This window comes from Salmo trutta, chromosome 37 (genome assembly GCF_901001165.1).
Source record: "Salmo trutta chromosome 37, fSalTru1.1, whole genome shotgun sequence".
NCBI classification, from domain to species: Eukaryota; Metazoa; Chordata; class Actinopteri; order Salmoniformes; family Salmonidae; genus Salmo; species Salmo trutta.
Genome location: NC_042993.1, coordinates 21,259,778 through 21,284,684, shown reverse-complemented (window position 1 = coordinate 21,284,684; position 24,907 = coordinate 21,259,778). Strand labels below are relative to the sequence as shown.

Here is a 24,907-nt window from a genome sequence, read left to right as displayed (position 1 = left end):
TGAGGCCGGTTGGACGTACTGCCAAATGATCTAAAACCACGTTGGAGGCGGCTTATGGTAGAGAAATTAACATTCATTTGTCTGGCACCAGCTCTCATACCAACTGCACACTCCCTCAAAACTTGAGACATCTGTGATAGGGGTGTCCCCAGCACAAGGTGCACCTGTGTAATGATCATGCTGTTTAATCAGCTTCTTGATATGCCACACCTGTCAGGTGGATAGATTATCTTGGCAAAGTAGAAATGCTCACTAACAGGTAAGTAAACAAATTTGTGCAGAAAATTTGAGAAATATGGAATATTTCTGGGATTTTCTAACACTTTACATGTTGTGTTTATATTTTTGTTCAGTGTAGATGCTCTTTCAGATCTGGAGAGGAGCTGTTCAAATCATTGAGCTGGTTTATGTGACGAGAAGTAGATCTTATAGAGTAGGGGTATGCAACCCTGTTTTGTTTCAGGCACCACACCTGACCATCTGAGCTGATTGATCAGTTCAGTGATTGCCTAAATTCAACACACCTGGTCTTCCAGGTTGGTTAAATCAAAAACATGAAGTGCTCGTGACCCTCCAGGACCAGGGTTGCCTAACTCTGTTCTAAAGGGTGATGCTTTGTCATTACTGTATCTGTACTGCGTGATCACTGTTTCCCTCCTCTACGGCTGCTCAGATTAAAATAAACACCCCTCCCAACCCCCACTCAACCCAAGACATAATCGTCCCTCATCCCTCTCAATAACATCCTCCTGGTCAATCTCCATGGGCAGAGAAACCCCCCCTCTCGCCAGATTACAGTGCTGGCTGCCTGAGATTAGGGTTTAAATGACACCAGGATGAATAGATGCTGTTATCATTTTTCCTCATATGCATTTGCAGCTGCTGCATAAGAGCCTAAGCAGCAAAACAACCACACAAAGACCATCTCTCCCCTGTAGCACTTTGCCCTAGACCCCTCACCAGACAAAAGCAGATTTTTTTTGGTTTGAGGTATGGTTGTGTGTCAGACAGTGTTTAATATGAAACATTGCTTTAGTTATTTTTTGCAACCATAAAATGATTACCCCGAAATTTGTATAGAGAAAGATAGGAAGGAAAGAGAAAATTCTTAACCATTTCCCAGGATAATGTGAGCATTTCGTCATGCTCTAGTCTAGATATTGTAGACACTCCCTGAAATAATACAACTCTATAAAAACCGAACAACTGTAAGCATGAAATCCAACATTTAGTTCAGAATAAATGAACTACTGAAAACATCAGACATCACTTCATACAAAAACAATTTATTAGACACTGTCCAGGTCCAAGTACCAACAGACCTGAATAAACAATAAAAAAAAAAAAATGCTACAAACTTCCAAGAACAAAGATAACTCAATCTACACAAAGTTTATTCTTAAAAATACATGACCATAAAACTAAAATATACACGATGTAAGGGGGTTCTCATCATGTGATATAACAGACTGGAAAGACCTTGAATGAGGAAGTGTGTGAGAGCGTGAGAGATGCTGTGTGTATGCGTGTGTGATATTCTACCTGAGGGGAGGGGGTAACAGTAACGCAGCAGTCACGTGGGCAGCGAATGAGAGAGGGGTACTAGAGGTAGCAGAAAAGTAGCTAGCAGAGAGCAAGAGCAGTTCTAGAGAGGTAGCAGACAGACAAAGAAGGGGAGGAGGCAGAGGTAGCAGAAAGGTGTAGAGGGGTGTTAAAATGAATGGAGATGGATGAAGAGAGGTAGCGCTAGGTAGCAGTAGCAGCTACATTATCAGCACCAGAACAGCTAGAAGCCCACTCCACCACTGAGGAAGAGCACGTGGTTTTAACTACAACTATATCACCATACCTAGCTCACTAAAAGGATGGCTGAAGGTCAGTGGGATATTAGGCCTGTGTGTGAGCAGCCCCCAGTGTACTAGAGCAGGGTTCAGCTAGGTGTGTGAGTAGTACAGTGCTATGCCTGGCTGGTGGGGGCTATGGGTGGTGAGGGGGGGCAGAGCAGCCCAGCAGACAGTCATCAAACACCCGTCTCTGCTGTACACACATTCTGCTCTTCTGACACGCCAACAACGAACAACTGAACACACACTTCGGACTACAGTGTTTTAGCTTCAGGAGATCAAAGTGGAGAGGTAGATTCTCAGTGAGAAGAGTGTGTGTGTGTGTGAGGGGAGGGTTACTGGTCCCCTCTGTGTGTCGAAGGAAACCCTTTCATTACAGTACAGTACAGTACACAACACACATCCCTAAATGATCAACTAGCTCCCCTGGTGTTGTGTTGGGGGGGAAGAGAGGGGAAGTTGGTGTTGCGCTGAAGGAGAGGAAGAGACTAGTGTCATTCTAAAAGGTGAGAGGAAAGAGGGAAAAGTGGGAGTTCTATGACTTTCTCCCAAAATATTAGCTTCATATTCTTTTAAATAGAGAACAAACACAATATATTCTTTATAATGACTGGGAGGAGCCCATCTGATCTGCCCCACACCAGACTGAGTGAGGAGAAAACAGTGTTCTTACTAGGAGGGCCAGAGCCACAGCCCCCTTGACGCTGTGCCCTGAGAGGGAGGTGTGTGTGTGTGTGTGTGTGTGTGTGTGTGTAAGCCAGGAGGAGTTTTTGGAGTTGAGAAAACACCCAGCCAGTAGCAAGGCCATCAATGAGCTGAGGTTTTACAAGAGGTGTGTTTGTTTGGGGGCAGGGATCTTAGTTGTCAGCAACTCGTGCTGGGGCTGCTGCTTGAGGTCCCACAGACGCTGGGGGCATACCATCAGGCTGTACAGGCGAGGGGCCAGGGTCTGAGGACAGAGAACACACTGGTTTGAGAATGGGACACACCAACACACTTTCTGGCTAAGTAGGATCTGGAAGGCAGATACGGATAGCGTACTCACACATGCCGTTGGGGGCTCCAGGGTGGCGGGGACCCATCATGGGAGGCATGCTGCCAGTGGGGGGGCCGCCACCCATCATGCGCCCTGGCATGGGCTGACCGGGCCCTCCCATTGGTCCTAAACAGAAGGAGAGGCTTGGTGAGACTCTTGGCCTATCACAGAATCAGTTTGCGCGAACATGTTTTTGAAAACAGGCTAATGTTTCCTAGCTAATATTTGTTGTTATTCCCTTGCCTTGGATATAGTTCCAGGACTTTGGGGTCTTTGTGTGCTTCTTTGCTGAGAGATGGTGTGCTCCAGTGTGTGTGTGTGTCCTTACCCGTCTGTTGCGGGTGGTTTGGACCCATGGGGTGGAACCCGGGGCCGGGGGGGCCGTGTCCTGAGTGTATTGCGGGAGGGGGTCCGTGGTGGGGGGGTCCGTGGTGCATGCCTGGCCCTGGGGGGCCATGGTGGGGTGCGGGGCCCTGGGCTGCTGCGTTGGCCTGCTGCTGCTCCATCTGCTGGCGGGCCTTCATCTCAGCATACTTCAGCTGCTCCATGTGGAAGGCCTGGCGCTCCGTCAGCAGCTGCTGCCTCTGCAACTCCAACTGGAGGGGGGCCATCATTTTAGACCATTAATCATTACTATCATTCTCAAAAGCCCATTGTCCACAAGGACATAAGGTTGATCATTACTCAAAGTATCACTTTGAAAAGATAATCATGTCAATAAAGCTAATTGAATTGAACACAGAGCGAGAGAGCGATACATCAAGTCAATAGTGGTATATGGAGCAGGGTGACGATACAGAAACAGCTTCATTTCATGGATTGATAAATCAATGAATGAAGGAGAGAAATAAGAAGAGAAAGGAAATAATTTAAAAGAGTAAAAGCTATAAAGACAAGCTGATCACGATAGCTGACATTATGACAAAGGGGAATAGCGGTACAGCGGGAGAGAGGAAAAGCGATGGAATGAGACTGTGGGGAGGAAGAGAGGGGGCAGTGAAACAGGACCACTCTGGAAGCAGGAAGGAGAGAGGGAGCAATGGCTGGAAATGTCAATAAAGGGATTGATTTGCATGCAATAAACCACTAACACTCTCTCTGACACAGAATCAAGGGTGAATTCCATTACCAGAAACACTACAGAGACACAGGGATGGAGAAAGGTGGAGAACGAGATGGAAGGTGGTGAGGGAGAGGAAGTCTATTCCCTGTGTGCGCCCTGGTAAGTACTTTTGTAGTGGTGGAAGAGTGTGTAGTAAGACAGTGAGGAGTGCCCTTATTTAGTGTGCGTGTGTTTAAGACAGAGACACAGTGTGTGTATGAGAGAGTGTAACCCAGTGTTTACAGCCTGTGGTAGCGGTAGGAGGGAGGCAGCCTGGGTGCTGTTCCAGGGGGTTATGTAACGGCTGGCTGGCTTTTTCATGCACTATTTATCAGGCAGTTCAACTGGGCTGCGGTCCGCAGCAGCTCCACGCTTTACAGTTTTACACTCCTGACACAAACACTTTCCACTGGACTAGAGGCCCACTATCTACCCAGCAGTTAGTTGACTAACTTATTTTACTGCTCTTAAACCATGTGTAGCCAAATGGACAAAGCAACGATGCCCGATTCCCCCCAAGTGCTTTCCCTTCATAGGCTTGCATGTTCTTTACTCTACTATCCTCTGTGTACTCTGCAACTACCCCTCATAACTACCACCTATTATTAATGCAAACGTTTAATATTGACGCTCTTCACTTCCTCTGCTCATGTTGTAGATATAGGCCCACTCCCAAAACCAGCTCTTTGTCCTTCCAAGTTATCCATCTGTCGTTGGCTCTCTTTCACACATCTCTGAAATGCCTGGATGGATGACAACTGACACTGATATAACCTAGATACCACTACAATCAAGATGCATATCTAATCCTTTCACATCCCAAAGGGTTCTGAAACTACAAGGGACTTCAACCCGCATGCAGTCTCCCACTGAACTACATTTCCCACAATCCACCTCGATGCCACTACTTACAGCCTCTTTCTCACGGTCCATGATGGTCTCCAGCTCCTCAAAGTGTCTGAGCTTGATCTCCAGCTTCTTCATCTGAGTCTCCACCAGCAGAGCCACCAGAGACTTGATCTTTCTCTCCTCCACTGCCGCCAGGTGCTACAGGGAAAGAGAGAAATACAGAGGAAAGAGATGTAACAGAAATCGAAATATAAAGCTTCGCCAAACTAGACTGGCCAGGTAGTGTAAGAGTAGCGCAAGCGCTTTGAGCCGTGGGCAAAACACCGATCAATGAGATGCTACACCGGCAGCGCAATCATAGCATGAGTGAATGAAGCTGGAGTTGCTGAAGCATCTGTTAAGGCCTCAGGTCTATTTCAAGCATTTCCCAACTGACAAGTCGGCTTTTGATTTCTGCCTCCGTTTGCTACTTCTGGTTTCAAACACCAAAAACAGCACATACCGAAAGCTAGCGCTATGCTTGCGGTGTAGTTTCAGGGTTGGATATACAAAGTGCTATCCCCTTGGCCCTCTGGAAGAAGCTCACCTTGGCCTTGGTGGCAGCTGAGGCGAGGGCAGCGGCGGCTGCTGTGGCAATGTTACCCTCCCCTCCGTCCGGCTCTAGCTTCTTCCTCTCCTCTTCCTCCTCTTCCATCGTTCCCTGCTCCTCCTTCTCCTTGTCCTCCTCCGAGGTCTCCATGGCCTCCTCCTTGTCTTTGTCTGAAAACATTGCATAAACATTATCATTCAAGTCAATGCTGGACTTATACAAAATGGATGATTCAATCGAAGCGGAATGGCCATCTACTCTACCTGCTGTAGCCTTGCCCTCTCCTCCCTCGCTCTCTTCCTCCTCCCGCTCGGTCATCTCGCTCTTCACCTTCTCTCCCTCAGCCAGCTTCTCAGCAGACTCACTGGGCTTCTCCGCCTCGTCCTTAGACTCAGCCTGAGACAGAGACAGGTACGACTGTGGCGTTACAGCTGATTATATTTACAGAGCCTTCGGAAAGTATTCAGACCCCACTTCTTCCACATTGTGATACGTTACAGCCATATTCTAAAATTGATTAAATAAATAAAAATCCTCAGCAATCTACACACAATACCCCATTATGACGAAGCGAAAACAGGTTTTAGAAATGTTAGCAAATTTATAAAAAATAAAAAACAGAAATAACTTATTTACGTAAGTATTCAGACCCTTTGCTATGAGACTTGAAATTGAGCTCCGGTGCATCCTGTTTCCATTGATCATCCTTGAGATGCTTCTACAACTTGGGAGTCCACCTGCAGTAATTTCAATTGATTGGACATGATTTGGAAAGGCACACACCTGCCTATATAAAGGTCCCACAGTTGACAGTGCATGTCAGAGCAAAAACCAAGCCATGAGGTCGAAGGAGTTGTCCATAGAGCTCCGAGACAGGACAGTGTCGAGGCACCGATCTGGGGAAGGGTACCAAAACATTTCTGCAGTATTGAAGATCCCCAAGGACACAGTGGTCTCCATCATTCTTAAATGGAAGAAGTTTGGAACCACCAAGTCTCTTCCTAGAGCTGGCCGCCCGGCCAAACTGAGCAATCGGGGGAGAAGGGCCTTGGTCAGGGAGGTGACCAAGAACCAGATCTGAATACTAACGTAAATGTGCTACTTTATTATCCATTTTTTAAAATACATTTGGAAAAAAAATTTAAAACGTGTTTTTGCTTTGTCATTATGGGGTATGTCAATAAGGGGGGAAAAACAATTGAATCAATTATAGAATAAGGCTGTAACATAACAAAATTAGGAAAAGGTCCAGCGTTCTGTATATGCAGGTCACACAGAACTGAGAAACACCTAACTGAAGACTATAGCTAGACAGGTTCTTGAGAGCTAAGGAGAAAAATATACAAAACCGAACAAGGGTCAAAGCTAATGCCCTGCATTTCAAAAAGCCTGCAGTAAAGCCATCGGGACTAGAACCGGCGTGGATAGGCGATGGCTAGTGAAGGTTAATGAAGATTTCAACCTCTGCAGTGGTCAACGATGCATGGTTAACTCCTGCTAACGTTACATTTGCCCCGTGGCCATCCTAAACACAGAGAGATAGGATGGATGGAGATGGAGGGGCAGACTGTACGACTGCCAGCTTTAAAAATAAAGTTAAAAACGGTTTGATGTCTTCTGTGCACATATGAATGTCCCCTACGATGTAACTGCAATGAGATAGATGTTCTTCTTCGTGACATTAGCTCGCTGTCATACTGTGTTCAACCGTGTTCGATCTTGCCTTACCATCTTGTTTCAAGAGGATCACAATGTAAATAAGTCCCAGACTTTGCGTGTTATCCTCCATGATTTAAAACCTGTCAAGGTATAGGGGGCAGTATTTTCGATTTCGGATGAAAAGCGTGCTCAGAGTAAACTGCCTAATACTCGGGCCCAGAGTCAAATATTTGCATATTATTAGTAGATTTGGATAGAAAACACTCTGAAGTTTCTAAAACTGTTTGAATGATGTCTGTGAGTGTAACAGAACTCATATGGCAGGCAAAAACCTGAGAAAAATCCAACCATGAAGTGGGAAATCTGATGCTTGTCGTCTTTTCAAGTCATTGCCTATCTAACACACAGTGACTTAGGGTTCATTTTGCACTTCTTAAGGCTTCCACTAGATATCAACAGTCTTTAGAACCTTGTTTCAGGCTTTTTCAGTGAACAGAGAGCGAACAAGAAGGCCGGGAAGTTGGTGACTCAGAAAATGACATGAGTTCATTGGTGAAATTTTCTGCGCGCTTCCTACATTTGGAGTAGCTTACTGAACGCGCAAACAACGAGGTATTTGGACATAAATTATGGACTTTATCAAACAAAACAACATTTATTGTGGACCTGGGATTTCTGGAAGTGCCTTCTGATGAAGAGCAAAGGTAAGTGAATATTTATAATGCTATTTATGATTTTAGACGACTCCAAAATGGCGGGTATCTGTATTGTATGATGTATTTTTCTGAGCGCCGTACTCAGATTATTGCAGTGTGCTTTCCCGATGAAGCTTTTTTGAAATCTGTCACAGCGGTTGCATTCAGGAGATGTTTATCTATAATTCTTTGAATAACAATTTAATATTTTATCAACGTTTATGATGAGGATTTTTGTAAATTGTTGTGCTGATTCACCGGGAGTTTGAGGAAAAATATTTTCTGAACATCACGCGCCAATGTAAAATGTTTTTTTTTGGATGTTAATATGAACTTTATCGAACAAAACATACATATATTGTGTAACATTGACTCCTAGGAGTGTCATCTGATGAAGATCGTCAAAGGTTAGTGCTTCATTTTAGCTGTATTTATGGTTTTTGTGACCCCTCCTGCTTGGAAAATGGCTGTGTGGTTTTTCTTGTGTTGGCACTGTCCTAACATAATCTAACTTTATGCTTTCGCCGTAAAGCCTTTTTGAAATCGGACAATGTGGTTGGATTAAGGAGAGGTTTATCTTTAAAATGGTGTAAAATAGTTGTATGTTTGAGAACTTTGAATTATGACATTTTGTTGTTTTGAATTTGGCGCTCTGATTTTTCACTGGCTGTTGAATAGTGTGAACCGTATGTGGGACGGTAGCGTCCCACATAGCCCAGAGAAGTTAACAATGGAAATAAGTCCCAGACGTTATTGTGTGTTATCCTCCACGATTTAACTCATGTGCATGTATGACTTTTCAAGTTCTATGTGTGCTGTTTTTTTGTTTTTTTTTAATGGTTGAATTAATAAACTAAACTAAAGACCTCTCACCCCTGGGCCGTCTCACCTTGTCAGGCTGCTGGGAGTCGGAGTCTGTGTCCATCTTCTCTGTCTCTGCTGGCTCTACAGTGACAGACAGGGAGGGAGAGAGGGAGGAGCTTTTAGAAGAGGGCTAGAACAAGACATCTCTCAGAGAAAATGATCACAAACAGATGACGCATCCTAAGTAGAACCTCACCATGATTCAGACATTACTGTGGTTAGGAATGACAGTGTGTGTGTGTGCGCGTGCGAGCGTATGTGCAAATGTGGGACAAAGTGAGCGAGTCGATGCCGAGTGAGAGTGCATGAATGTGTGTGTTTGAAAAAAAAACATGTCCGCATGTGCATTTGGGCACGTTTTTTACTATGCGAGTATTGACCTGTATGAGAGATGCTGCTTTGGGGAGGGTATTGAATGCATTTAGGCCATTTATTGGTTGTTGATGCGTGTATGTGTAACATGCATGTATTCATGTGTAATTGCTGTGTGTGTAGCAGGCATTGAGGCCGTGGCACATGGCATAGTGTGTTGACCCAGATTCAACCCCTTCCCCCACGCCCCATCTGCTGTTCTAATCCACTGGTTACCACGACAGCCGGACACAGACATAACACACTCTGAAGAAACCTCTACGTCGCCCCCCACTGGCCATCCTGATTTCAGCTGGCACCTCAAAATGTATTGGTGAGAATAGACATCTGGCTTTACCCACGCCAGCGCACACACACACACAGGAGGTAGGTATAAAGTCTAGGTGACCTGCGAACAGCTGGCTACGAGCAGCCTCGTCCTAACCTGTTAGCTGTGGTCTGTCTGTGTCTTGGCCATTTGCTGCCCTCCACTGGGAACACTCAGTACTCCGTCTAAATGTGGGGGTGTGTATATGGGTGGGTATTTTGTGTGAGTATTGCATGCATGAGTATGTTGGATGTATGTGATGAGAGAATGTTTTTGTGTGTTTATATGAAGGCCTGTGTGTTTATTTAATAAGATGGAGAACGAGCTATGAAGGAAAAATACTGGAGTTTTGGTGCAGGTACAACCAACTAGCGCAAAAATAATGTAGTGAGATTGTCAAAACGGTACGAAAAATGTCATCCCAATATATAACTATTGTTTCCCCCCTCCCGATCACTGTTGTATGCCGTGTGATAGTTATGTTTGTGTACACACAAGAGTGTTTATCTATCTTTGCAAATGTGCGACTGTGTGTGTACGTATATCTGAATGCATGTGTTCTGCTCCGAGCGTGCGTGTTACCGGTCTTCTCGGGCTCCTCGGGGGCGGTTCCTGCGATGCCGCTGCTCTCCAGGCCATAGGCGGGGTCTACCTTGCCTGTGCTGCGGGCCGCCTCCTGCACCTTCCTCACATGGGCCTCCACCAGCTCTGCTGGCACCTCCTCACGCACACGGCTAAACTCCTCTGGAGAGAGAGGGAGACACTGTAGTTAGCTACAGACTCACACCTTGTGATAGTCCCTCCAAACACACACATATGTTCAAACACACAGCGATATTACACACACAACCGTATCATTACGACACACTACATGAAGCGTGATGTTACACACAAATTAAAAACATTTTATTTTGTGAATAAACACATTGTGATAATGACCCACACACCCAGTCCCCACAATACGTACCCAGGGCTGCCTTGGCGGCGGCGGAGGCCACACGGGGGTCCACCACGGAGGCCAGGAAGGCCACGGTGCTCATGACTGGGTTGCCTGACTGGCTGAAGGGTACGGGCTGGTAGGCCAGGGGGCCCAGGGACGACTCAGAGTTCTCCAGGTAGGGGTCCTCGATGGGCAGACGCAGGAAGTGCAGGATACACTCGTCCTGGGTTCGCGAGCCCACGTGCTCTGACACCTTGTTCCAGTCATCCTTGTACATCTCCAGAGCCTGGTAGGGAGGAGATAGAGGAATGAGAAGGGTTCTGATAGGCTGGTAGGTTTTAGATTATGTTTGTGATTGGTCTGCTGTGACTGACGTACCTCCAATAGGAGCAGAGTCTCCTGCTCGGTCCACTCCCGGCCGCCGCTGGTTCCTTTACTCTTGGGGTTCTTCTTGGAGTAGAGGTCGTTACGCAGGCCAAAGTTCTGCATGTCAGAGGGCTTGTCTTTGCCCTTCTCTGGGAAGTTGAGCATCTGCTGGCCGGAGGGGATCTAGAAGGACGGAGGAGAGACAGGGGAGGTGGTTGAAAGGAATCACACTGTGGTTAGAGGATGCAGTGAATACTTTCACAATATTTGTGACCCATTAAATAATCAAAATCAATGGTTACAGACACACAACGCCTGTATGTGTATTTGGATATAATTCGCTATGTGAACTAACAGGCTTGGGTTTAAAGACCCTTCCCCTAGCCCCTACTCCCTCAGTACCCAACAACCTGAAAGGACTGGATAGGTGAAAGAAATATGACCAAAGCTCCATGTAGTTGTCTATCTAACCTGTGGGGGGCGGTGGTGCATCGGCGTCAGGCCAGAGGGGGTGTCAGCCAGCACGTTGAAGTGGGGGGTGGGCGGGGGGCCCATGGGGAGGGGGCGGCTCTCAGCATCCACCTGGTAGTTCACCAGCCCCCACTGCTCCAGGAACGCATGGACCCTAGTACAGAGACATGACAGATACATGCAAAGAATTTACTCCACAAACAATGATCAGTGAGTCCAACTAAACCTGGGTCATATTCATTAAGCACCAAACGAGGAAAAAAATAAAGTGGAACATTAAGGGACAACCTAAACGTGTCCTATAAAAAACACATATTACAAAGTATCTTGCATACGGTGTGCCCTGACGAACAATGTCCTAACTTCTGCCCTAGGGAATCCATTTCACGTTAACCCCTTGACCCTTCACCTCATGACGGCACACACATCTCCCGTCAGGTTCCTGCGGCAGGAGGTGGAGGTCAGGTACTCCTGGGGGTTGAGCCGGTACGTGTCGATCATGAAGTTACGGTAGGCCAGGTATCTGACAGGGACAAACACATTTTACAAAAAAAAAAAAACACTGAATGGTCGGAACAAATAAGGACGTCATGCGTTAGACAGCAATGGGTGTGTGTTTGTACGATGAAAGATTCTTAATGAAAGCGTGCGTCTGCAGTTCTTTAATGGGTGAGATGTGAGTTTAGTGAGTTGATGTGTTGGGCAGTGTTCTCCACTGACTCACATTTCTGGGGACTTGGACTTGTTCTTGCCGTTGAAGAACTCTGGCAGTGCACGCCTCTCAATCTCGTGGATACTGAAAGAGAAGGGGGGCGGGGGGGTAAACTCAAGACACAAACATAAAATACAGCCCAACACCCCCATGATACACTCCCCACACACTAAGAACAGTGGGGCCATCCTCACCAGTTGTAGTCGAACCAGGCGGCGTAGCTGGGGATGATGATGTGGTGGGTCTGCTCGGTCACGTTGTCCTCGATGGAGTCGATGAGGCGGTTGACCTCGGCCTTGCCCTGCTCCTCCTCCTCCTGCAGGGGGAGACAGTCACACGGATGGGATCAAATCAACATAGGCAAGAAAGGAGAGCATAATTTTGGCTAGTGGTTGGTCAGTTTCTATTATATATGAACAGAGGATAAAATGTTAGAAAAGCAGGATTTCCAGATGAAACCAGGAATAATCCCACCGCAAATGCAGGAAAACCGGATCTGAATGAGGCTGGGTCTGCCCAAAAGCATTTTATGGCTAACGTCATCGTTAAAACCTTCATAGGAGCATCGTTAAATCTTGGAGGTGTTTCCTAAAACCAGCGTTATTAACGCTGGCACTGGAAAACGCTCGTAATCTAACGCATGCCTCAAACCACTCGTAGAACAGCGAAGTGAATTGTTAGCTGTTTTTTGCCCTCCCGCGTCACTTGATACACAGTAGACCTCCGCTAAACATAGAATCACATGGTTTATCACAAATACAAAAGTTGCTAATATCTTTATGATGGATACAACGGAGTTCTATTTTACTACTTGTAGGCTACTGTCTAATGTGTCTCAATATATTTCATGATGTGAAGCCTAACCTGCGTAACGATGTGCCAAATTGGTGACTTAGTGCGTTGTCATTGGGTAAGCATTACAATAAGCGGACTCAATATTAGCAGCCGAAGGTGGTAATAGGAGCTGATCCGTCATCAGTATTGTGAAATAATGATCATTTTAAGGAAAGATTTGAATGGAGAAAGCTGATCGAGAGCAGCACTCTCTTTCCATCCTATCAGTATGGACACATGTTCCAACGACGCACTTCGTGACCGTTCTCTCAGCGTGGTGTTTTGGGAAATGAATGTTACGTCTTCGGCAGTTGTAGGAAATATGCATTGTTAAAAACAGCCGTGGGCCTAAGTTCCAGCGCTATCGGGAAACCGGGCCCAAATCTACAAATGGGTAGACATTGCCTCTAAAACAGACACCAGGTCAGATATTTATCCATGTCCCTTCTGGATTTGCTAAAAAGTGGGGGTTAGGATAATCTGATCCTAGATCTATCAATGACGACTATGGTTGTGGGTGAATAGGGAACAGTTTACGATGAAGATGGAGAAGAGACAGCATTTGGAGGCAATCATTAAAGGTTTTAAGGAAAAGCTGGTGTTACCTTGCCTCCGGAGACCACAGAGTCATCCTCCAGATCATCTGGAAGACCGAGAGGGCATTAGGACGTCACTCTATGCATTGCTTGACACAATACATCTCGGTGATTGATAGTTTAGTACTGAGACAGGTAGATACTTAAACACTGAAATAGTTCTACACACACACACACTCACCCAAATCAGCCACTGCCCCTCCCTTCACTGGGGTGTTCTCGCTGTCTTTCTTAGAGTTCACTGAGGACAAGGAAGGGGAGAAAAGGCTGAAGAATAGCCAGAGTATGGCAGGGGTGAAATACAATGACAGTGGCTATTGGCTCTCTTTTCTCTTGTAAGCTATCTTTTCAAAAGCAACCACGGAAATAGATACAGAGGGGGGAGGGGGTCGCAGAAGTGGGACATTGCAGATGGGACTGGGTCCAAAAAGGCAATTTTTTGTTGAGTGCGTTTGGCTTAGAGCACTTTCAGCTCAAATAGCACTCCATTCAATGCACCACTGAAGAAAGTCCCCCGGGGCAATTCCATGCCATCTTGGCAAGGACAGAGTGTACATGTGTGGTGTGTAACAGTTAGAAAATAACTAATTCAGAGGAAAAAAACTGCAGTTACTACAGAGATGAATAAACTGCAAGTCAACATGGTGACAAGCATAAGATTGATGCACTGAGAAAGAAACAGGACCATGAGAGAGAGAATGGGAGATTTACAACATGTGATTTAGAGTGACTGAGCCAATGAAGGAGAAGAGAAGGGGGGGACCACGAGGGAGAGAAGAGGAGGAGAGGTAGGGGTGAGAAAGAAGGCAGAGTGAAGGATCAAGAGGGAGGAGAGCAGATGTGGGAGAGGGAGACAACGAGAGGGACGAGTTGGACAATCAACTGACCGTTCTTGGGCAAAGTGACCTCCTCCATGCTGGGAACAGGCGAGGGATCCTCCATGTCTTTGGTCAGGTCCTCTTCCTCCTCCTCGTCCTCGCCACGGTGGCCACGACGCTTCCAGTGAGATCCAGGGTTCCTGGGGACAGGAAAAGAGGTCAAGGGTCGGTGGAGTTTTCCCAAGACACTGATCCATGGTCAGTTTAGGTTTTTTCTCCCTAATGGCCAAGGTTAGGATTTGGGAAGGTTAAGCTGGTCCTAGATCTGTGGCTATAGGGGGACTCACCCCTTCTTGCCACCCTTCTTGCGGGACTCGGCTGGGGTGGTCGGGGGAGATGGCGAGCGCCTCCTCTTCTTCCCGGCGGCGTTGGCCTTGCGCTCCTTGCGATCGGGTGTACGGGAAGACTGATCAGAACCACGAGGGATGGCCAGATGAGAGAGAGAGAGAGAATGAGAGGATGGAACAGTCTCACACAGAGGGAAGTGGGGGAGGAGGAGAAGAGGGAGGATGTGGTGGTGAGGAGAGGAAGGAAGAGTTTGAAAGGATGGGTGACACGACACAGACAGACAAACAAGACAACAATCCACAGGGTGCAGCAACTCACTTAAACACACTTCCTAAGACTCCATAACACACAGACCCCAGAGTTTGGCCTACCTCCTCCTCCTTTGGGAAGATCCTCTGGCGGAAGCTCACAGTCTTCTTGTTCTCGTCCACCTCATAGTCTTCCTCATTCATCCACTCGTTGAAGGCATCGGTGTCCAGGACCCACTTGGCATGCACCTGGGAGAGGAGAGGGAGAGAGGAGTCGAAACTAATCCACTACTCAAGTGTGGTGTTTTCTGCTAGTACTTTCAGGCTGGAGGCGGGGTTTGATTTGGCCTATATAAAACATTAACATGACTGGACGCTCCATCCTCACCTTCCAGGGCTTCTCAGAGGTGGGTGGGTCCTCCACATCGCCCTCCACGTCGCTGGGGGACACCCAGGTGTCATAACTGACCACACAGAGAAGAGGGGTTAAAGGTCAGTAACAGGTCACAGTGGGTGGACGTGTAAGAGGTCAGAGCGGACCAGCAAAGCTGAAGTCTAATGGTGCCAGTCTCTCACCTGTCTGGGTACATGCCCCAGTGCACCAGCACCTGCTTGTCCTTACGCATGACCGGACGCAGCCACTCCTCTGCAAGACAAACACACACCTTTTTATCAGCGTATACACACACATCCTCAAGTAATGCATACAGACAACTGTATTAATAGTATATTACTGTATACACACATTTCATTTCCTTTGAAATGTGATATGAGAGTAGAGTAAGCCCCTGTAAGGTGTCCATAAGGAATTAGATTCAAAGACTACAGCACAATCCAGACTACACCAGAACTTAGGCATATGTACACTGCTCAAAAAAAATAAAGGGAACACTAAAATAACACATCCTTGATCTGAATGAAAGAAATCATCTTATTAAATACTTTTTTCTTTACATAGTTGAATGTGCTGACAACAAAATCACACAAAAATAATCAATGGAAATCCAATTGATCAACCCATGGAGGTCTGGATTTGGAGTCACACTCAAAATTAAAGTGGAAAACCACACTACAGGCTGATCCAACTTTGATGTAATGTCCTTAAAACAAGTAAAAATGAGGCTCAGTAGTGTGTGTGGCCTCCACGTGCCTGTATGACCTCCCTACAATGCCTGGGCATGCTCCTGATGAGGTGGCGGATGGTCTCCTGAGGGATCTCCTCCCAGACCTGGACAAAAGCATCCGCCAACTCCTGGACAGTCTGTGGTGCAATGTGGCGTTGGTGGATGGAGCGAGACATGATGTCCCAGATGTGCTCAATTGGATTCAGGTCTGGGGAACGGGCGGGCCAGTCCATAGCATCAATGCCTTCCTCTTGCAGGAACTGCTGACACACTCCAGCCACTTGAGGTCTAGCATTGTCTTGCATTAGGAGGAACCCAGGGCCAACCGCACCAGCATATGGTCTCATAAGGGGTCTGAGGATCTCATCTCGGTACCTAATGGCAGTCAGGCTACCTCTGGCGAGCACATGGAGGGCTGTGCGGCCCCCCAAAGAAATGCCACCCCACACCATGACTGACCCACCGCCAAACCGGTCATGCTGGCGGATGTTGCAGGCAGCAGGACGTTCTCCACGGCGTCTCCAGACTCTGTCACGTCTGTCACATGTGCTCAGTGTGAACCTGCTTTCATCTGTGAAGAGCACAGGGCGCCAGTGGCGAATTTGCCAATCTTGGTGTTCTCTGGCAAATGCCAAACGTCCTGCACGGTGTTGGGCTGTAAGCACAACCCCCACCTGTGGACGTCGGGCCTTCATACCACCCTCATGGAGTCTGTTTCTGACCGTTTGAGCAGACACATGCACATTTGTGGCCTGCTGGAGGTCATTTTGCAGGGCTCTGGCAGTGCTCCTCCTGCTCCTCCTTGCACAAAGGCGGAGGTAGCAGTCCTGCTGCTGGGTTGTTGCCCTCCTACGGCCTCCTCCACATCTCCTGATGTACTGGCCTGTCTCCTGGTAGCGCCGCCATGCTCTGGACACTACGCTGACAGACACAGCAAACCTTCTTGCCACAGCTCGCATTGATGTGCCATCCTGGATGAGCTGCACTACCTGAGCCACGTGTGTGGGTTGTAGACTCTGTCTCATGCTACCACTAGATTGAAAGCACCGCCAGCATTCAAAAGTGACCAAAACATCAGCCAGGAAGCATAGGAACTGAGAAGTGGTCTGTGGTCACCACCTGCAGAACCACTCCTTTATTGGGGGTGTCTTGCTTATTGCCTATAATTTCCACCTGTTGTCTATTCCATTTGCACAACAGGATGTGAAATGTATTGTCAATCAGTGTTGCTTCCTATGTGGACAGTTTGATTTCACAGAAGTGTGATTGACTTGGAGTTACATTGTGTTGTTTAAGTGTTCCCTTTATTTTTTTGAGCAGTGTATATAAAAATATAATTTTTGTACATTTCAGCAATTTAGCAGACGCTCTACCAACTGAGCCACATGGAACCAAGTAACAAAGTTTATGATATATACATTGCAAGGGGGAGCTTTATTTCCTTTCTCAGTAGAGCACATCACTTACCATCCTCCTGCTGGGTTGGAGAGGGGTAGATATGATGGGTGGCCTTAGACTTGTCCTCAGTGATGGAGCCCTAAAGGAAAGAAGAAAAGCCATTTGAATTTCTGGTGAGTGGTGAAACAATCCTACTATTGGTTGGTGCGATTTGGGTGGGCGTCTTACCTGGTGTCTCTTGATGATGTCCTTCAGCTTATTGGCCTGCTTCTGCTCCATGTCAGGCACCAGGAAGACGGTTGGTCGAGTCAGGCAGTTATTCTGAACCAGGGTCTTCTCTACATTCAAGAACATCTCCACATTCCTGTCCATCCTGGAGGGGTTCTGCAGGTCAAACCTACGCCTGCACAGATAGGAGAGATAGAACATGTTGTTGTTACTTCCAGTCAACTCCACAGGGCATCCCCCCCCCCTCTCTTGGAGCAACCACTACCTTCAATGGTGATTCTATAGGAGAAACAACATTTCAACTATCCATTCTACAAATCATATACGTGATTAGTCCAAGGTGGGAATGATGCATTTAACTTTTTTTTTTAAAGTATTCAATCAAGACCCTACTCACCAGCCCTGCTCGCTCTTGAACTTATAGGTGGAGCCCAGGATATGACACAGAGCACCCCCTGCCTTGAAGTCCAGGAAGCTCTTGGTCTGATGAGGCAATACAGAAGAAAAGGCGAGGGACGTTCACACAAGCTAGCTCAGATAGATAAAGACATGGCAAACTACTGTGACACAAAATGTGCAGAAGTGATTGGGAAGCCCTACAACCCACTCTTCCCTTGCCCAAAAAATATCACTGTGTGTGTAGGTCCCGTCCCTGTCCCGACCTGGTCAGGTGAAAAGACGCGTGTGGAAGAGATACTCACAGGTAACTTGGTGAGGGCAGGGTTGTTGACCCTCCGTCCGAAAGCATCTTCCTGGAACTGAAGCAGCTGCACCACCAGCCCTGCCAGGGACTTATTGGAGGGAGAGTCTGCCTGTACATACTGAGACACAACAAGACCACTGTGTTAGTGAGGGCGGCACACTCATGTGTGACAAAGGAGGGATTGAATATTGTGAGACCACAGAAGTGTTAGGCTACATTGGTCAGACAAACACATGGCCAATGCAGGCACACACAAGATCATGAGTAGATAGCTCATACTATAAGACCAAAAGAGCAGCCTTTCTTAGGTAAATGTGGGGTGATATGATATCACTTTTTCTTTCAGTGAGGCCCCTTCCCTGGTCACTGAAAAGAGTGGCTCCCTAGTTTCAAGAAAATAAATACAGTAGAAAATAGTTTACAGTAGCTAGCTAGCTACTTCTTTTCAACGAAGTTGTTTTGGGAAATCCACTGCCATGCTGAGATGTTTTGATGGTTTGCTGCAGTCAGCAAAGGCAGCCATTGCTTGGTTGTGTGTGGAACACTGTTTGTCTCCAGAAAAGTAGTTCAGTACATGAGGTAGTCGAGGTTTCCCATCAAGACGATTCAGCTAATTACTTAGACATAAATGTAAGTCATCAATGGACCAATCGACCCGTCTGCTATTCTCTGGTCAATCACAATGTTACCAAACGTTACTGTAGCTAACTAATGTTAATTACATCAAGTCCCATTTGTGCCGAAAATCTCCCCCCTGCTCGTTCATTGCTGCAACATGTTTGCTAGTTGAGATTTCTGCACGTCACTTCGTTGTCCGTTTAGCTAATATTTCACTCATCTTAGTAGCAGAAAGCATTTTTGTCTACAGTTTTCGGTTTGGCTATTTGTTTCCAGTGTATGTGGCGGTTCTAGCTTGTATGGCGCCCGACCGCCCCATGCCGTCCGTACCTACACCCGCTACTGATTTGTATTAGTATATAAATACATCTCTTTGCCAAAATGCGTCATCTCTCCCATGTCTTATTCGACTAGTATTTTTGAAAGTGTAAGGATAATAATTCAGCCATAGTTGTTCTGAAATGTGTATTGCTTGCCAACATTTTACTCTCTCTACGCTTAATAACACACATACATTCATTACACATTTCGGTTGCCTATCCTGACGAAGTTTGTTATATAGAAAGTATTTGACTCTGATGTTTGCCACAGAAAGTATTTGACTCCAGCCACAAAATTAAGGTAATTATAAGGGGGGGCAGGGGGGAGATTTTCGGCACAACACCTGTTCACCGCAACAATGTTTACATCAATGATACCGTTTCAAGACATGTTAACTAACTAGTGATCTTACCTACCTAAACTAGTTTTCGTCACGTCAGCTAGCCAGCTACGCTCAGATAGATAGTCAGATGAAAATAAGAGTAATTATGTTAGCTACCTTGCTACCCTAGATGGGTAGGTTACACAAACAGACAACTCTTCAGCTAGTGCTGGCCGTGCAACAAAACAAACGGACGGTACGCTAGCTGTTCAGTTAGTAGCTAATGTTAGCTAGCCTAGTTATCGCTTGACATGTAATGTTCATGTTGTTGGGTAATGCTGTGATGGATATCTTTAGATGCATGAAACTAGCTATCTATTAATACCTAGTTTGCCACAAGTACCTAATGGGAGCGATAGATTGAAAGAGATAGCACTTCCATTGTGCTAGAGACGCGTGCCTTGACGTTGGAAATCAATGGAGGTTAAAACCAGCGCTCGCTAACCTTTTTGTAATGTTTCCCGATCCATTGGCGCACCGAATCGATCTGAGAGACCGTTTCTGCGCTCTCCCAGTATTTCGACGAAGGACCTCCATCTTTCTTACGGCCCACCGCAGTACCGACGCCCACAGGGCCGGCTGCAGGTCCCCCTGAACCCGTTCCACCCGCTGCAGTTGCCGCTGTCGCCATTGTTTCTTGTCCTGTCCGCTGCTATTTCGCTTCTCAACCGCGTCACTCACCAAGCAAGTTTTCGGGGAAGAAATGCGCATGCGCATATTCGTAAATAACGTAAAGTTATTGAATCTCGCGATAAAGAGGGTTCATAAACAAAATGATCTGCTTTTCATAGACAAGTATTCTTAGCCTGGCCTATAATATATAAACATAATTTTCCCCCTATAGGTATTTCATTTGGAACAATAAGGATATTTTGTATAGAAACAAGTCTTATTTTTTAAGAACTGGTTTCATAATCATATCCTGCTGGTGAGTCAACTTTTTAATGCAGAAGGAATGTTACTCAATTATGATGCATTTTATCTCGTTACAATACCCATGTTACATCTAGAGAGGTCGCCATAGTCTTTGATGCTATTCCATCTGGAACTATCATGTTGTTTAGAGGTGTAACCAGACCTCACCTTGACCTACCCTCGCTTAATCCAGTTGACTCTCCAATAGGGAAAATATGTTTCTCCTTGCTCCCTCAGAACAACAGATCTATACGTGCTTTATTTCAAATGGATATTGTATCCATTCCTTATGTCACAACTTACTGGAATACATTTGTCAATCATTTCTGTTGGAAAAAAGTCTGGTTATTACCACACAAATACCTGCTTGTTAACAAGGTCAAAGCGGTATCTTTCAGAATGATTCATAAGTATTACCCTGCAAATCATTACCTGAAGAAACTCAAAAAATACATTAACATTAACTGTACTTTTTGTGTTGAGCATCCAGAAACAGTTTTGCATTTATTTTGGCATTGTGTACATGTAAAGAAATTATGGAAAGGTATTCATAGTTTTATAATTGTTAATATTCTTCATGACTTTTGTTTTTATGTGAGAATGTGCTGCTCGGTTTCCTTAACTATAAAAAGGATAAAGAAAAACAATTTTACCTCACAAATCTAATTGTGCTAATGGAAAATGTCATATTCATAAATGTAAATTCACAAATAAACAACCACTTTTCCGTGTTTTCTATAAGGAATTCGAGCAGTACATTAAGACCATTCTACATTCTTCTAATAAGAAAGCTGTTAAAACAATCAATATGTGTGCATCTTTTAAGGTCTTTGTATAGTCTGTAATTTGTTGTACACCCTAGCATATGCTATGGTCACAAGACGCAAGCCTCCTTATTGTCCCTAGAATTTCTAAGCAAACAGCTGGAGGCAGGGCTTTCTCCTGTAGAGCTCAATTTGTATGGAATGGTCTGCCTACCCATGTGAGAGACGCAGACTCGGTTTCAACCTTTAAGTCTTTACTGAAGACTGCTCTCTTCAGTAGGTCCTATGATTGAGTGTAGTCTGGCCCAGGGGTGTGAAGGTGAACGGAAAGGCACTGGAGTGACGAATCACCCTTGCTGTCTCTGCCTGGCCGGCTCCCCTCTCTCCACTGGGATTCTCTGCCTCTGACCCTATTACGGGGGCTGAGTTACTGGATTACTAGTCCTCTCCCATGCCATCCCTAGGAGGGGTGCATCACGTTGTGCCAGGCTTTTTTCGCTGTACTTGACTTGAGTGGGTTGAGTCACTAACATGATCATCCTGTCCGGTTTTGCGCTCCCTCAGGCTCGGGCGGTGGGGAAGATCTTTGTGGGCTATACTCAGCCTTGTCTGTTGGTGGTAAATTGGCGGTCTGTTGATATCCCTCTAGTAGTGTGGGCGCTGTGCTTTGGCAAAGTGGGTGGGGTTATATCCTGCCTGTTTGGCCCTGTCCGGGGGTATCGTTGGACAGGGCCACAGTGTCCCCCAATCCCCAGTCTCAGTATCTATGCTGCAGTAGTCTATGTTCTGGGGAAAAGTGTCAGTCTGTCCTATCTGGTGTAATTCTCCTGCATTATTAGGTGCTCCCTCTAATTCTACCATCTCTCTCTCCCTCTCCCCTCCTGCAGGATCTGAGCCCTAGGGACATGCCTCAGGACTACCTGGCCTGAGGACTCCTGGCTGCCCTTTTACGAAAAAAGATTGCAGTCAGAGTGCAGTATAACTGCAGTATGCTACAAATACTGCATCTAAATTAATACCGTCAACTGCAGTGTACAGTGTACTGCAGTTGAACTGCAGTTACACTGCACTATAACTGCAGTTACACTGCATTACACTACAGTTATTATGCAATCACTGCGTCCAAAATACCACAGTCAACTGCACGTTTCAAAACTGTAATCTTTTTTTGTAAGGGTATCCCCATCCCCAGTCCACCTGGTCTTGCTGCTTATCCAGGTTCTGCTGTATTGCCTGAGGCTATGGAACCCTTACCTTTTTATTTATTATTATTTTTAATTGATTTTTTATTGCAGAAAAAACAGTATACATACAAGAAGTATACAAACAGACAATGAAAACATACGTGTAGGTATGTACGTCCAGATGAGAAAAGGGTGTCTAGCCCCCTCAAGCCAGTGTCTCCACACCTTCAGAGCCTTTACCACAGCCAACAGCTCCCGGTCCCCCACATCATAGTTGTGCTCCGCTGGACCGAGCTTCCTTGAAAAGTTTCGGTGGCTTACCCGAGCGCTGTGATAGCACGGCACCCACCCCAGCCTCGGACGCGTCCACCTCCACTATGAACGGTAAAGAGGGGTCCGGGTGCGCCAACACGGGCGCATCAGTGAACAGCGCCTTCAACTGGTTGAAGGCTCTGTCCGCCTCTGCCGACCACCGTAAACGCACCTGCCCCCCCTTCAGCAGTGAGGTAATGGGGGCCACTACCTGGCCAAAACCCCGGATAAACCTCCGGTAGTAATTGGCAAACCCCAAAAACCGCTGCACTTCCTTCACCGTGGTTGGAGTCGGCCAATTACGCACGGCATTAACGCGGTCACACTCCATCACTCCTCCGGTTCCCCTTGAAGCAGCCCCCCTAGCTCCATAGGAATGGGCGCGGGAGGATTAGGAGGTGGAACTGACAGGACCCTTTCTGAACGCCCGCGGGCAGCCAGCAGATTGTCCAGTCGGATGGACATGTCCATCAGTTCATTGAGGGAGAGAGTAGTGTCCCGACACGTTAGCTCCCCGTGGACGTCCATGCTTTGGTGCGGGCTTCTGTAATGATCTGGGCGTCGTGGGTGCGGAGTCAGGTGCAGGAAGCAGAAAAGTTCAATGCAGTGCTCTTTATTACGCACAGAAAAAGAGAACTCGCCCAAAATGCCGGGCGCACAAAATACAACGTCCCAAAAAACAAACATCCACCGCACAGCATAAAGTGGAAAATAACAATCAAGCCCGCACACAGAACAGGCGGGCATACGGGCTTAAATAGCCCAGCTAACAAGCCTAATAAAACACAGGTGCAACTAATTAGGCAAAACCAACAGAAAAGGAAAAAGGGATCGGTGGCAACTAGTAGGCCGGTGACGACGACCGCCGAGCGCCACCCGAACAGGGAGAGGAGCCACCCTCGGTAGGAGTCGTGACAACTACGGTCCTTTGTCGGCAAATTTTGTCATCAAACTTTGTCATCAAAGTCTGGCATTCTCTGGATTTATGGTGGGAACTTGTGAAAAAAAACACACACAGCCACTCCATTGAATAGCAGGCTAGTGGTTGCTTTGCAATGCTCGCAGTTAGCCACTGATTCCTTACAAACCACTGGCCTGCAAACTCATTGTTGAATTTGCCATTTCCAACTTGTTGCGTAATCTTTATGTCCAATGGCCGATGAGTTTTATCTATAATTTCTCTTCATTATTTCTCTTCATATGACTCAGATTAAAAATGATTTGCCAGTAGATTGTCGACTTGATTCATGATGATGACTGCTAGCTAAGGTTTGAAAGTAGATGTTGACATGATCAGTCCAATCAAAGCTACTGTACATATAACGTGATTTGACGTAATTTTATCTGTGGTCAACGACCTTGAGCCTTCTTGGAAGGGCACTTGTAATATTACTCTATGGCAGGACCCAAATGGCTGACATTTTGGATGTTTACCCTTACTAAGGACTTAAACTTGGCGATGACGTAGTGTCCTCATGAGTGACAGAACACTAAGCCAGTCATGGTGCAATGCTCCTATTTTCTGCTGGCTTGCCCCACCACCACAGAAGCACTGAGCTAGGCTGAAACACCTGCATTTTGGAGCTGCCTCACTCAAGAAATGTTTTCAAACTGATATGTGACACGTATTAATGCCAAAATAACATGCAAAACAGGCAAGCCCCAAAAACAAAAATGTGGGGATCAAAACAGGTGGGGCTCTGGGATAGGACAACCTGCTGTATTGACTATTGGTTGTTCCAGCCCAACAATAGATGTAATCTTTATATGACATTAAAACACACCTGAATGAATTAAACACAACCAAACACTTAAGAGCCCTGATGATATAGGTGACCTGAAGAAGTGATATTCTAACATCAGGGGTGCTTTTCATTTGTTTATGTACTACTGTAGGTTCACCAGCTGACCTCTATCAAGACACCGATGTCGACTGGATTCCCACTGTGAAGATGAGCAATGCCGCAGCAACATCAGTTTCTACTTCTACTACTTTGTTTTATTCCAGATATGAAAGGAGACAAATCTCAGTTATACGAGATGGTTGTTATATGCCGTGCTTTCGTCAATCTGAATGATTTTGTTGTGCTATTTGAGTAGAGCAATTTCACCTTGTCGTCATGACAAAAGTGACCACTTAAACCGTAGGAATAAATGCAGTAACATATCATTTGGAACGTGTGAAAGACTATTGTTTATGATATTGTAAACATACTGTACTTTAATAGTAGGCTATATTGTTGTATGGGTGAAATAGAAAAGTATTTTGCAGAGCCCCATTGAATAAAGAGTAATTATTTTAACCCAA

At 46.1% G+C, this 24,907-nt stretch overlaps 1 protein-coding gene and 1 long non-coding RNA gene across 3 annotated transcripts; one reads left to right on the top strand and one right to left on the bottom strand.

Annotated features, from left to right (window-relative positions):
* Positions 1 to 1,266: 1,266 nt before the first annotated feature.
* LOC115176724 (SWI/SNF complex subunit SMARCC1) lies at positions 1,267 to 20,106 on the bottom strand. Of its 2 annotated transcripts, none has more exons than XM_029736945.1 (26): positions 19,870 to 20,106; positions 18,102 to 18,221; positions 17,798 to 17,883; positions 17,401 to 17,575; positions 17,242 to 17,311; positions 15,227 to 15,296; positions 15,039 to 15,114; positions 14,774 to 14,899; positions 14,402 to 14,520; positions 14,124 to 14,254; positions 13,418 to 13,477; positions 13,246 to 13,283; positions 12,001 to 12,122; positions 11,819 to 11,890; positions 11,504 to 11,617; positions 11,095 to 11,248; positions 10,636 to 10,806; positions 10,285 to 10,543; positions 9,900 to 10,061; positions 8,664 to 8,719; positions 5,684 to 5,816; positions 5,418 to 5,590; positions 4,895 to 5,029; positions 3,209 to 3,476; positions 2,890 to 3,006; positions 1,267 to 2,793 (listed from the first exon to the last, which is right to left on the bottom strand). In XM_029736945.1, exons 1-26 carry the CDS (start codon positions 20,053 to 20,055, stop codon positions 2,702 to 2,704), a joined length of 3,285 nt encoding a protein of 1,094 aa, XP_029592805.1. In that variant the 5' UTR covers positions 20,056 to 20,106; the 3' UTR covers positions 1,267 to 2,701. The 2 variants fall into 2 exon arrangements, with proteins under 2 accessions (XP_029592805.1, XP_029592806.1); XM_029736946.1 differs by having other exon boundaries at positions 2,612 to 2,793; positions 14,402 to 14,496.
* Positions 20,107 to 20,278: 172 nt separating this feature from the next.
* LOC115176725 (uncharacterized) lies at positions 20,279 to 24,907 on the top strand. The gene is made up of 2 exons (XR_003872274.1): positions 20,279 to 20,352; positions 24,496 to 24,907. It is a non-coding gene; the product is annotated as an uncharacterized LOC115176725 (long non-coding RNA).

Bases quoted from the DNA above. Each gene is read 5' to 3' on its own strand.
- LOC115176724 (XM_029736945.1), bottom strand. From the start codon at position 20,055: ATGGCGACAGCGGCAACTGCAGCGGGTGGAACGGGTTCAGGGGGACCT. The intron at 11,891-12,000 runs GTGAGGATGGCC...CTTCTCTTTCAG, and splicing joins GCCTGGTTCGACTACAACTG to TATCCACGAGATTGAGAGGC. The intron at 11,618-11,818 runs GTGAGTCAGTGG...TGTCCCTGTCAG, and splicing joins AAGTCCAAGTCCCCAGAAAT to ATACCTGGCCTACCGTAACT.